This window comes from Hirundo rustica, chromosome 4 (assembly GCF_015227805.2).
Source record: "Hirundo rustica isolate bHirRus1 chromosome 4, bHirRus1.pri.v3, whole genome shotgun sequence".
NCBI classification, from domain to species: domain Eukaryota; kingdom Metazoa; phylum Chordata; class Aves; order Passeriformes; family Hirundinidae; genus Hirundo; species Hirundo rustica.
Genome location: NC_053453.1, coordinates 66,860,567 through 66,874,069, shown reverse-complemented (window position 1 = coordinate 66,874,069; position 13,503 = coordinate 66,860,567). Strand labels below are relative to the sequence as shown.

Here is a 13,503-nt window from a genome sequence, read left to right as displayed (position 1 = left end):
AAAACCCCCAGCCCAAAAAACACCAGGCCAGGGACGATAAATGCCAGTCAGGAGGTAGGAGAGCTAAGGAGAATATAGAGTTGCTATGGTGGCATAATAATACCCATCACAGTGGTTCCCAAGGCACTTGTATTATTCTTTCTGGTGCTATTGTAATTCTACAGCCTGCAGATTGAGATAAGATTACAAATACAGATGTCTCTTACTTGAAGTTTCTTCAGCAGTGCTGCTTCTGTATGGTTTCCTTGTTTGGCTTGCTTGGCTTTCCAGTACTGCTTCTGGGCTGAATATCTGTTCATAGGACACACCTTGAAAAGGCAGTCTGGGGAAGGATTGAAAGAAATACTCCTAAGTCATGTTGAAAGACATTTCCTTCATTTGTAAGTATGCTTTGGTTAGTTTTTTTTGTCCAGAAAAGTCCAGATAGTGGTGTTTAAACACAGCCACCAAGTCAGCTTGGTGACGATGATACCATAAACAGGGTGGCACAACACTAGAGCTGAACCTAAAGCCTTTAAAGCCCCACACATTGCCACTTTGTGCAATCTCTGTAAGAGCCCCAGGCTGTGATTCTGCCATATCTGCCTGCTGCTCTATTATTATTTATTATTCCCCAACATCACAGATGCACTGTTTGAAGGCACGTGAAACCTTGGAATGATCCTGCTGTCTGTATGCCACACACCTGGCTTGCCCAGCTCCTCCTGGCACTGCTGAATCCAAGGGTGGCAGGGGCATTCAGCGGCCAGCCACCAAGCAGGTTCACACAGAGTTTGGGTCTCTACATGCCTTCACTGAGTTGTTTTTACTGTTAGGGTTTTCTAATCAAAGTGACACAAGCTGAGCATCACCACTGTCCAACAGAGCAGGAAAAAAGCAGGTGAGGAGACAGGAACCACCTGAGCAGGGTGACTATGCAAATGAGAGAAAAGGATGAGGTGGAGGAGAAGAAGGGGACTGCAGCCAATGCTGAGATGTCAAATAAGGAATGAGAAGCAGCAAAGGAAAGAGTATCTCAATACACCAACCCTCATCCCATCCCCATGTGAAGTGAAGGGGATGCAGATCAAGATAGAGGAGAGGGAATGAAGCCCAGGGATTCTTTCCTAAATGCTTCTTCAATTGTTCTTCTTTATTTCCTAATACCATAATCAATAATTGAAAGTTAATGTTAATTGGCAATATTGTGAAATTCCCAACTCGAGAGTTTTTGTTTTCTGGGTTTTTGGGTTTTTTTTTGTCCAGTGGCAGTCCTATAAACTGGAAATAGAGGCTCGTGATTCATCCAAAGCCAATTTCTTTTAGAACGATAAACAACATCTACTCTTGCACAGTCACAATCATCAGCTGCTCTAAAAGCAGCAAGACTTGACAGACATTTCACGTAGCAACTGCTGGTAATTGTCCTTTCACACGCCACACGTATTAACGGGCAAGAAGAGGGAAGAGTTCTGCTGTGGCAGCAGGAAGGACACCCAGGACGCCTGCCTGGGTGTTGTAGGGTGAAACTCTTCCCCAGCATGGGCTGCAGTCTGTGGGTGTCAAAGGAAGGTCTGTCCCAGCTATGAGCCCTCCATATTTCACTGGAGAGATGGCCAAGCACCGGCTGAGGACTGGCCCAGCCCCTATTCAAGCAGCAAAGCTTGTTCACCCAAAATTGCCCCCAGTGGCAGAACTTTCCTCGGCACTGACCCAAAGTGCTCACGGATTCGCTTGCTCCTTGCAGCCCTGAGCTGCTGTTCCAAGGAAAAAATCCTACAAATCCTTATCAAAGCAAACCCAGCCACTCTGCAAAGGTGTTTGCTTTCATTTCACATTTGTAATGGGAATTTTATCACACAACCTAGAGTACACAAATCCCAGGTAATTTTTACAATATCCTGGAAACCAAGAAGGTAGGAGGGAAAAAAAACCCGAAGTGCTTTGCTGTACCATTAAGTGTACCATAAAATTGTACTGCGTATTATAGGATATTTTACCAAAGCATCAGGATTTCAGCTCATATGACAAAAAGTCTGCTATTATTTTCTGTCATGATCTATAATTAACATGCCTTCTCAGAAAGCATCATGAAACATTTATTTCTCTGAAGTAACAATACCTTCTTTTTATAGGACCAGTCTTCATTTCTCAGTTACTCCCCACACATCCTGCTACTTTGAGTAAACACAGTGCTTCCCATTCTCCTGCAGAGTCTCAGAGCACAGTGCTACCACTCTGCAGAGGACCTTTCTCAAATCAGTGTTACTTTGATTGTATTTCACTCAATTTATCAACTAAAAAAAAAAAAAATAATATTATTTGTTCCCAGACAAGCTCTTTCCTATTTTATTTTACTTTTTAGGATTCCAGATGCTTTGAAACCAGGTCTTCTCACAGTTCTTCTCTGGGTTTCTTTTTTCCATTTATTTTATTAGAGTAACAACAATATGTAAATTCAAGCTTCATGATCCTAAACATTGTGAGGGGGTGGAACAGTGCCTGCCCTAGAGATGCTTCAGTTCAAATAAACAAGAAAAGAGAGAAGTTGAAGCATAAGATTATAAAGCAACTTTCCACCACACAGCAGATCAAAAAGCCATTCCCTCCTGGAGGTCAGTCTAGCAACCCACTCATGAGACAGAACGTCTCTTATGACTTCTCCAGACATTCCCAGATAGTCCTAGTTTCCAATCCATTACTTTATGGAGTTTTACATAAATGCTTCCCTTCCTGAGGACTAATTAAGGATAATATCAAAGGTAAGCAAATAGCACCTTCACTCAGGAAGTCTGAAAACGAAAATAACTCCTATTATGCCCTTTATTTGTTTCTTGATATTGGATAAAGATGCTTTAGAACAATATTTGTAAGATGCTTTCTCTCCCTGCCCTCTCTTGTGTTTTTTTTTTTTAAGTGTTAGAAATTCAACTCTTGCCCACCATGGAAGATTTCTTTGGTTTGCAGAACTAGAGAAATTACCACATGGCTTTACTAAAGCCAGAGAAATGGGTATGTGGAAGCAACAGGGCTATGAAATCACAGTGTGTGCAAATCTACTCATCTTGGGACAAAAAAAATAGACAGAAAGGTAAAAAAGAACTAATCTGAAAATGAAAAGGGAAAAATGTGGAGAATCAAGGAGTGGGACAACAAAGAGTCCTAGGCAGGACAACAAAAAAAAAGCTATCAGGAGTCTGAGAAGGAAATTAAAGCAATTATGGAACTGGGAGAAACAAGAAGAAAATAAAAGGATAAACAAAAATTATGTAGAAGTTAAGTTAAAAGAAAAATGGCAGATGGAAGAGAAAAGGTGGGGAGGAAGAAAGGAGAGAGTGCAGAGGAAGGTAATGGAAGGGAGAAATGACAAAAGAACAATATCAGAAAAACCTTAGCTCAAACTAAAACCTGAAAGGTAAAGGAGGGTATTTAGGAACCCAAGCATCACTCTCACTGCAGAAGCCTCAAGGAAAGAAAGGAATACAAGTTACAAGTAAGGAAGTTTAGGCCAGTTTAAAAACTTAGGTCACGTTACATTTAAAATAGGAGAGAGACTCATGCTTTTTTCCCAGAGCCGCTAAATCTGACCGACAAGCAGATCTTATCTGTGCTATTTTACACCTTGGAAGCTGAAAGTGTTTCCCACTGGAGACAGGAGCATCAAGCTGAAGTGTGTTTAGGGTATCACACTAAGGAAACCTGCAGCTGTGTGGCTCATGATGTGACTTTTCTTCAGTGAGCATTTCCATCACCACACTCAATGCCTTGGATCTCACCAGCTTCAGCTGGAATTAGGACATGAAGCACCTGGTTTGATCAGTCCCTTCAAATCCACTGCAACACAGTAAATGTTTTGGGTTTGTTTTTTCTTTTTCACCAGGCTTCAGGAAACACGTTCAAATTCCAAATTCCTCCCTCCTTTGTACTGATGGAAACGTGGGTGTGCACCCTGGCTCATCCCAGTGTGACTGGGGGAGGAGAGGGGAGCACGGCTTCTTCGTACGGACACAAAATGAGAAGCAACCACATCTTTCCTTAGCTTAACAACACTCCATGCTGCAGGAGATTCCAAAACATCCAGAATAGCAACCACCCACTCAAAAAAAACAAACAAAAAAACCCACAAACACATAACAAAAATGAAACTGCTATTTTGAGACGCCTCTTTACATAGGCTTTCAGTTCAGGCCAGCAGCTCAGTACCTTGATTTGATCTCTGAGTGAACCCTGTAGGGGAGATACAAGCAGTTCAAAACCACAATCTTTCTTTTTTGTCCCTCCCACTGGGGAAAGGGTTGATAAAATATTACCAAAAAAGAGCAAGCACGGCCTTCTCTGATATTAATTTTCAGAGTCAGTCCTCGAAATCTAAACATCTTGTTAGAAACATGTTTTTCTCATACTTCTTTGACTCCCAGGTCATGCTCTAACCTCAAATCAACGCCAGTTCAGCTATCAGTGATAAAAACATTGTAAACCATACAGAGAGCAGCTCCTATTAGCAAAGAGGCCCAATTCATCCTGCTCTTAGATGATATTTTCAGTTGCTTATGTCTAATCATTCAATTAATCATTCATGCCTAAGTCTTCCTTTCATGTCAAGAACCTACTTAAAGCAGTTTTTGTTTGGTTTGTTAACTTTGCTGCTTTAATTGAAAGCTATTTCCCAGAAGATTCTTGGGGAGAAAAATATGGCTTTTGCTTAGATTTTTGGTTATAAGAACAATATTTAGCAACTCTTTTGCCTCAGGGCTCTGAGCAGAGCTAAGAAATTTAGCAAAGCATGGCAGAGATGTGCTTTTGTGCTTTTGGTTGCTCTCATGGTAGAGACACCTTCGTGGTTCAAGGCACTAAATCTCAATTAGACAGCAAGTCTCTGCTGGGCTCTCAGCAATGCTCCGGCTATTCTCACACTTAGAATCTGACATACAGCATGAAAGAGAAAACATGTAAATGATAGGTTTATCTTTCCTGCAGCCATCCTACTGAACACACATTGATTATGGATACTTGAAGCAGCAGGAAAATTATATTCAATGCCCCTAACACTACAGCCATGCTGTTACAGAAGGGTGGATTGCATAAATGAATATGACAATTACTTCTTCGCTCATTTAGTTTCTCCTACAGGTGTAAGACCTTATAGCACCTTTCAGTACCTTCAGGGGGCTTACAAGAAAACTGGATGGAGAAGGACTTTTTAAAAGGGCAGGGGATGACAGGAGAATGGGCAATGGCTTCAAACTGAAAAAGGGTAGATTCAGATTGGATATAAGGAAAAAATTGTTCCCTGTGAGGGTGGGGAGGCCCTGGCACAGGTTGCCCAGAGCAGCTGTGGCTGCGCCATCCCTGGCAGTGTCCAAGGCCAGGTTGGATGGGGCTCAGGGCAGCCTGGGATAGTGAAAGGTGTCCCTGCCCATGGCAGGGGGTTGGAACGAGCTGGGCTTTAAGGTCACTTCAAATCCAAATCATTCTGTGTTGCAGCTCTTCCAAATTTGCATGCTACCACCATGCCAGCAGTCCCAAAGTTAAGCTATGGTGCACTATAAAGCAGAGAGAGCTAAGAAGGGACTGGAAAACAGACTGCAAAGGGAGCTAAGCAGCACCAGGGAGGAGGAGAGTACATACCAAAACGTTTTGGGGCAGGGAGGGAGAGGGAGAAGAGGAAATCCCCAAAAAGAGGAGGATCTGAGTTAGAGGAAAGGAAAGGTTTGATGCTGAGGAGAAGAGGGAGCAGAGGCAACTGGAGATAAAGAGATGTGTTATGCAAGCAACAGACATAAGGGATAGAGCCAAAACTGTCCACAACTAATGGAAACCACTCCCCTACAGAAGCTGGGATGTAACTCAGGAGTACAGCCCTTGGTTTCCCCAGCAGCAGAAAACAGCTGTACAGTTGTCAGTGACCCATCCCCCTCTGACATCTGCTCCACATGTGCTGCCACCACTGATGTCACATCATTAGTGCTGGGAGTTCAGTCAGCTTCCACCCTGTATCGAAGTGCCCAAATCATCAATACAGAAACCTATCAACTTTTTCTTGCTTTGCATTTTGAAGTTAGAAATGAACAACACACAACTGCAAGAAAAGAACTCTAATGTACTGAAGCTATAAAATCAAACCCTCAAACACTAGACAGTGAAAAAAATATGGTTGTGTTTTTAAGCTCTGTTGAGATCCTTAGTTGTAGACATTTGGGTGTTTTCAATTATCCTATCACAAATCTTTCCCAGTGACCTTGGTCTCATCTAGAAACCTGGATATGCTCAACTTTAGAAACACACTGGGGTAATCCAGCAACAGAAATATCATCCAAAGAATCCCCGCCTGATATTTTGTGCAACCTGGAAACTGTGAGTTACACGTGTACTTGCAGGCAGTGAGAGGGTGAAATCACAGTTAAGTAGCCTGAAAGCCACACTGGATGCTACCCCCAGCTCTGCTTTAAAGTTATTCAGTCACACAAGCAACTGACATTTATTACTGTTAGTTTCTAAGTATGCATCCTCACTTTCTCGGTTTCCAGTATCTGCCAGTGTGCTGAATGCTCACAGCTGGAGCTGGAACCAACTGCTGATGTTCCCTGAATATATAATGGAAAAAAGTCTGGAATCCTCTGGGAAAGCAGAACTTCACTCTCTCGATGTTTTAATTGCTTTATTTTTTTGCAATAGTAGCATAGACATAAACACTGCAAATAAAATACTAAGGTTAAGCATGTTAGTGCAACCCCTGAAAAGCGCAGAATGATTTGGGTTGGAAGGGACCTTAAAGATCATTGAAAATAGGTACAAACAGCCATGAAACACATTTCCCTTGCTCTAAGACAGGTAAGTCATACTCTCTTTATCTCAGAACCTGTGTGAATCCAAGCCCTTTTAAGCCAAAAGAGGCCTGTAAGGCTGAGGCTAGTAAGGCTCTGCTCTGGCACAGTTAAGAATAATTTGTAACAGTCAAAAAATAAAAACTACATGTTATTAGCATACTGCTACTTTTTTCCAACAAGCAAAACAGCAGAATTATCCAAATCTACAAGGTCAAGTTGAAAAAAATCAGATACAGCTTTAAGCAAAAGGAAAAAAAAAAAAAAAAAAAAAAGGCTGACAAAATATTTGGGGGTACTCCTTAAAATGGTATCTTATCTGGCAAAAAAAATAAACAATCCATCAGCTCAAGTGGCTTTGGACCTCACAAGTTTCTTTCCCATTCACACTGAGAGCAGGGCTGGAGCAAAGAGTTTGTCACAGAGCAGGGGGTCAGAGCTCAATGTACAGAAAACAGAGCAAGCAACTCTTGGACTACAGGAAAATTCAGCACCTTTCCCCATATTTTCCACCTGCCTCCTGTGCCTTTGCAAATTTTGTATTTCGTTCTCAAAATCTGCCATTCACGTTCCAGTTTGAAACTTCGTCCCTGTGTCCACAAAGCCTCTGGGAAGTTACATGACCAAAGTGCCCAAGGAGTTAGAACTGCATCAGTCATTAAAGAGAAATTCTCCCAGTTACTGACCTCGGAACTTCTTTGGAGGATTAGCAAGGTCACCTGCCTCTGGCTGGACCACACACCGGTCATCCACCAACCTAGAAAAACAAAAGTTATCACACTCACTAAAAAATGCCATCAATGTTTATAAATGCACAGACATGCCTGCCACACCACTGATCCAAAAGCCTCCACATTTCTCCAGTGTAATACAAAAAGTACCTTAGAAACTCTGTTATTCAGTTACTAAGCATAATCAAGAAAGTCTACATTTTCCTTCCAGGGAGAGGATTTCTTCTACTGCACTAAATTATGGTCTGTGTTTCAGATCCCATTTCATATAAATCCGGTTAAAATCCCTTTTGTCACACCACATACATTGATGTTCCACATAAAATTTATGTTTTCCTTCATCAGGGCCATTAACTCTCAATCAGAAACAGTTTGTTTCTCTGCAGCTGTCAGATTTTCTTCTTCACCATTTCCCATCTTTTTCCTCTGAGGAGGCATGTGGAATTAAGGCTCAGTTCTGATCAAAACTCCCAAGACCACATTTTCCTGTGCTAAAATGAATAAGTGTTTCTTTAATCCACAGCAGAAAATCTAGATGAAAATCTAACATATTTCTTGCAATATTTTAGAAGTTAAATAAACAATAAAATTTAAAATATGAATTGTTAAACTTATCTCAGAACTTCCTAGACATAAATTCAGCTTCCTTTCAGGAAACATCCTGTAAATAATTTGCCCATTTCAAACAATTATTCAGGAAAATCATGTTTAAGGACACACTACTACCCTGCCACTACACAGCAACATTCTTAGCAGCATTTCTGTTGGAAATTGCCAGAAAAAGCACAAATTGGATTCAGCCAAGTTACACAATAGATGCATTCAGCTTTCACTCAAGTTGGCGAAGGCTTTGCCTCCAGCCACGAGCGCAGCGAGGCAGATCCCCCAGCACACCCATGAATTTTCTACCTCTAGCAAAATGACAAAGTCACCACTGTGGCTGCAGATCCCAGAAGCAAAAATGACAAAGAATTTTGGAAGTCAGCAGTTCCAATCTCGTAACAGACCTAGATGCAAACGTGAGGCGTCAGTGAGGAAGGGGAATTGAAGAAACAGCTTCAGGAGCAAGCAGGGGGCCTTAGGGAGTTGTGTTGCTCACAGTCTAGGTTAGGCCAGGCTTAACAAGAACAGTGTGAGGTATGGAAAACAGGACTCAGGAAGAGTCTTGCAGACATCCTGCACTCTGTCCATGTTCTAATAAGCCACAGCTTCCTATAAACAGCACCTAAAACCTGGAGTCACCGAGAGCTGACTGGAAAGGACTACCTTAACAGAAGCTTTGCCAAAGGATTTTAATGCCAAGGAGTACTTCTCACTCCACAAAATCCCTCAAAGGTTTTTAAGGAGGAACCCATAAGGTTTGACTTTAAGCACTGTCAGGATGGAGGCATATTGAAAAGCCAACCACAACTCACAAGGAGCCTGCTGGGTTCCTTGGTGACAACTTGTGCCCCCTGGTGACAATCACAACGGTGGGTGAAACGCAAAAGTTTCACCATGGCATGTCACTGCAGCAAAAGCCAGAGAGAAAACAAGGTGTTGATGCTGAGGAAAACAAATTGCGTCCTCCACACTTTCTGAGCCAGCCAGCTGCAGTGCTCAAACGCACTGGCCTTGCAGAGAACAGACATGCAACAATTAATATCAATCACTTGCCACTGAGCATTCTCTAAAGGCACAAAGAAAAGGACCATAAATGAGTTGGGCAGCATTCAGGAACCAGACATCAGAGAAAACAAAGGAAAAAGGAACTGGTGCCTCTTCCATCCTATGGACACAAAATCAGAGCACAGAAAGGTTGATTTGACATGTGGCAGGGCAGTGGCATGACAGAGCAGGAACATCATCTCCCGAGCCCTTGCTCAGCACCTCAGCTTCTCACACCTTCGTTTCTTATAACACAGGACAAAAATCTGAGGAAAGTATTGCTTTGTTTATTCAGCAGTTATGAAATTAACAATTTAATCCCCAGCATTTCCACATAATGCCATTCATCCTGTATTCCAGCTGCATGACCTTCAGGGAGTCTAACAGCTCCTTGTTTACTCTGGAGGTGCTTGTTACGGTACCGCAGGGAGAGCTGAGCTGCACATTGCACGTGATGCAAGACTTCAGCCCGCCCTGTGGAGGGGAACAGAAGAGGCTCTTCAAACACAGACCACTTCCTCTGATACGCAATTCAAAATATTCAAATCCCACTTTTATAGCGAGCCAAAAGCAGCTGCTGGTTTGTTACTGACACCTGCAAGGTGGCTGCGTTAAACAAGCAGCAATTCGAGACCTTTGTAACCTGCTAACAAATCCATTTGAGATGTGTGAAACCAAACAACGGGCTTGGCTGCAAAAGGTCCTGGGCACCTGCAGTGACTGTCAGACCACACCACAGCAGGTTTTAAGATCACTTGCTTGTAGGTTTGAATAGGAGGGCAAAGTGCAGCAGACCAGGCTTTTCAGATAAAGGCAGAATTTATTGTATTATATTTATTGTATTATACAATAATATGTGCAAGCTATGTAAACGCTGATCCAAATCACGGTGCCAATATTCAAGCCACTTAACCATGGTACTATCAGAGAAGCTTTAACAAACTTCAAGGGGCTTAATTCCTCAGCTGGACCACAGACAATACTGCTTTGTGCTCTCTGCTGTCATTCAGCACCTGGCACATACAACGCAATTGCATTTCGGTTTTCCATACATTGGCAGCGCATAAATGACAAAGGAGATCCCTGGACATGTATGAAATGATCCCTAGCTGAGCTAGCTCTTCCCTGAACACAATAAATACCTGGGGTTTGCATAATTGCTCCAAGTAACTGCGTAATTAAGTTGTACAGTTCATTGGTGGGGCCTAAGATAAACAATCAGGAAAGTCAAAACAGTAATTACACCCCCGGACTTTACGCATGGCCCTTTGTATTCAGTAATTGCAGAATTAGGGGCTGAAAGCAACAACGCTCATGGGATTGCTTGTCACGGATGCCCAGTCATTCTCCCACTGAAGCCAGTGGAAGTTTTTCCACTCACTGCAGGGCAAGCAAGGGCAGTTCCTCATCACGGTGCCACAGGCAGCCAACCTCACAGACCAGCAGGTGTTTAAGCCATTAAGACCTCACAGTGTACAGAAGTGTACACAGCTACAGCGTACAAAGGCTCATTAAACAAGAATTGGAGCTACCTAAAGCAATGCCTAGGAGATAAGGGGTGCTTCTCCACGGAGGCAGAGGGGGAAAGTAAAAGCAGTCTCAACTCTCCACTGTCATCACAGAATCACAGGATGGGTCAGGCTGGAAGGGGCCACAGTGGGGCAGCTGGTCCCACTTCCCTGCTCCAGCAGGGCCGTCCTGGGCACAGGATTGTGCCCAGACAGCTCTGGAAGATCTGTGTCCAGTGAGGACACTACACATCCTCTCTGGACAATCTGTTTGGTGTTTGGTCACTGCACAGGAAGAAAGTTCTGCCTCATGTCAAGCGGTCAAAGCATGACATATAGAGCTCTTCACCTCTCTTCCTCTCCTTTTATTCTCCCCCCTCATCTGGTGGAGTTGAAGCTGTCCCTTCTCTGGTGAAATGAGAGGAAGGACACAGGGGTGGGAGGAGCAGGACGGATCAGCAGCAGCATAACTGATAAGCTGATAAAGTATGTTGGCAGAAAAGTCTAGTGGTGCGTGGGCTCCTAGGTAGGAATCATATATGCTCCATAAGTCTTTGCGTCCTGCAAGCTCCCCTGATTACCTAACACAGGCTAAAGGTAAATACACCAAAGGTTTCTAAGAACTTGTAGATGTAGTGCAAGAGTTGAGGAATAGTTGTACAGCTGTAATCCTAGAAGGACTGTTCCCAGTGATGAGTTATTTTAGGTTCACTACTGAGATACAGCTGCATTCTGAAAGAACAAAAAGCAGCGTAAGAAAACAATAGGAAAGGAATTATGGTGGGTTTCATGAATTTTAGATCTCTTTCATAACATAAGATGCTTTTTAGATTGTCAAAGAAAGCAGCCACATAATATCATTTATCTTAGCTTTGTGCCTTGAGTTTCAAAAATACTATCATTTTGTCTCTTCCCACCAACAGATATAATCATAGCCAATATTAATAAGTACAACAATACCTGAATAAAGACATGAGCACACAGACTGTCCCATACGTGGAACTGCACGTGTGTGTGTGTAACTTGTTTAAAAATACAAGACTCAGCTGCTGATGTCTATTACACACTCAGTACTATTTATACATCTATGGAGTATTTTACTCCTCAAAAAACTGAATAAATTAAGCTAGTGGCAATGTCTTCAGTCTAAGACACTCAAGTTGCTCAGCTTTTACTCTCTTAATGGCGTCATAATTTCACTGCCTTTTTGAGCAGCACAAGGCCTGGACAGCAGCAGGAAGAGGGGTGAAGTTGGTGACAGGCATCAGCAAGAAGCTGGGTATTTTAACTGCCAGTGGAGCACAGCAACACATTTGTTCACAAAGAATGCTGAGGTTCCATCCCAAAACCACATAACCTCGACATCCCCTCATGAACAAAGGAGCAGCCCCCAAAGCCTCCCTGGCTTTGCTCCTCAGATGTTCCCTTCACACAACCTCCTCCACAGAAATGTTCCTCCAGAGCACCTGCCACCCAGGACACTTCTTCCCTCCCAAACTGCAGCACAAAGCCTCTCCTATGCTCCACACATCCCAGCAACCACTTGGGAAGAGAGGTGCAAGTCGTACCACCAAGAAACCAACCAATAACGAACAATAGGTGATTAAAATTTTGCTGCCCTGGAAATCAAACATCAAATACCTAAGTGCCAAAACAATCAGATCCACCCAGTTCTTCTCCAAGTCCACCCACTTTTCATTTCATTGAGCCTCTTATCAGGCATCTAGGTCAGCCCACTTTTTGTGTGCTTCAAGCGGTCTCCTGCCAAAAATCTACAGTCATCCTACCTCACCCTTCCCAAAATGTGAGTTCATACTCCTTTCTGACTACCAGTCCTGCTTCAAATGATTTACAGCTCTATGATTTAGCTGCCCTGTATGAAACGTGTCCTTTTTCCTGTCTCTTTCCAAAGCCAAATTTTTCACCATCATCCTTTCAGATCTTTTAGAGTCGCCTACATTAATCCCAGCTTGCACAGAAAATAAAAAGGCTCTTCCTTGCACTTATAGCAGGGCTATTAAATCTCGGTACCATTTAGGAAGATTCCATGCTAAAAAGCCCTTTTGACAAATGGGAGGACAATAGGATACAATATTTAAAGAACTTCACTTCGTACCAGTGAGGCACAGCAGCATGGAGACAAGAAAGTCTGGCTCCTTCCTGCCTCAAACCTTAGGAACTTTATACTTTCCTTTCTGAACAAATTTTAATTGCCACAAACACAAAGCATAAAACAGGTTGAAAGGAGTTGTTTAATAAATACCCTTACGCTGGGAAAGCAAAATTCTATGCATCTGAAACATTCCAAACTCCTCAAGGTGTCTAAAACAGCAGACAAATGTCACCATGAACAGTCTTCAGTGTGAAACAAGGATGTGGGTGCATTTTATCTCAGCTACACAGAGAGGGCACGCTCGGCCATTCCCACCATCCCAAAAAATGCTTTTTTGTGGGTCACTTTGAATAGTATTATCAAATGGTGTGGAGACACAAGGGCAGAAAGCACAACCCCAAGCACATACTGGGAAACAAAAATATCACCATAGAAGCAGGCAGCTCCATATTTACACTAATAACTGCACAAATAATTAGCCCTGAAGTTTTTCCCTTATCTGATAGTGCATTCACATACTCTTGTAACTGTACCTGCAGGCTTGCATGTCAAGGGGAAGGAGGGGGGGAGTAAAACCAGATTTTTTTTCTGCTCAATTAACTAATCCAGCTATAAATCCTAAATGTCATTTTGTTATTCTATGGTATTGTGTTATATCCAATCATGCTTTTAACTTTCAAAATTGCTTCTGTTCAGTAGAA

At 42.6% G+C, this 13,503-nt stretch overlaps 1 protein-coding gene across 8 annotated transcripts in view; it reads right to left on the bottom strand.

Annotated features, from left to right (window-relative positions):
• The window catches only part of ITPR2 (inositol 1,4,5-trisphosphate receptor type 2), a 244,528-nt gene that overhangs the window by 208,517 nt on the left and 22,508 nt on the right, over positions 1 to 13,503 (bottom strand). For 7 of the 8 annotated variants that reach the window (XM_040061446.2, XM_058420145.1, XM_058420144.1 and 4 more), the window contains exons 2-3: positions 7,490 to 7,560; positions 207 to 322 (exon numbers count right to left, since the gene is read on the bottom strand). In XM_040061446.2, coding sequence (XP_039917380.1) covers positions 207 to 322; positions 7,490 to 7,560 — 187 coding nt within the window. The remainder of the gene's footprint in view (positions 1 to 206; positions 323 to 7,489; positions 7,561 to 13,503) is intronic. The other variant, XM_058420146.1, reaches the window with a different exon arrangement.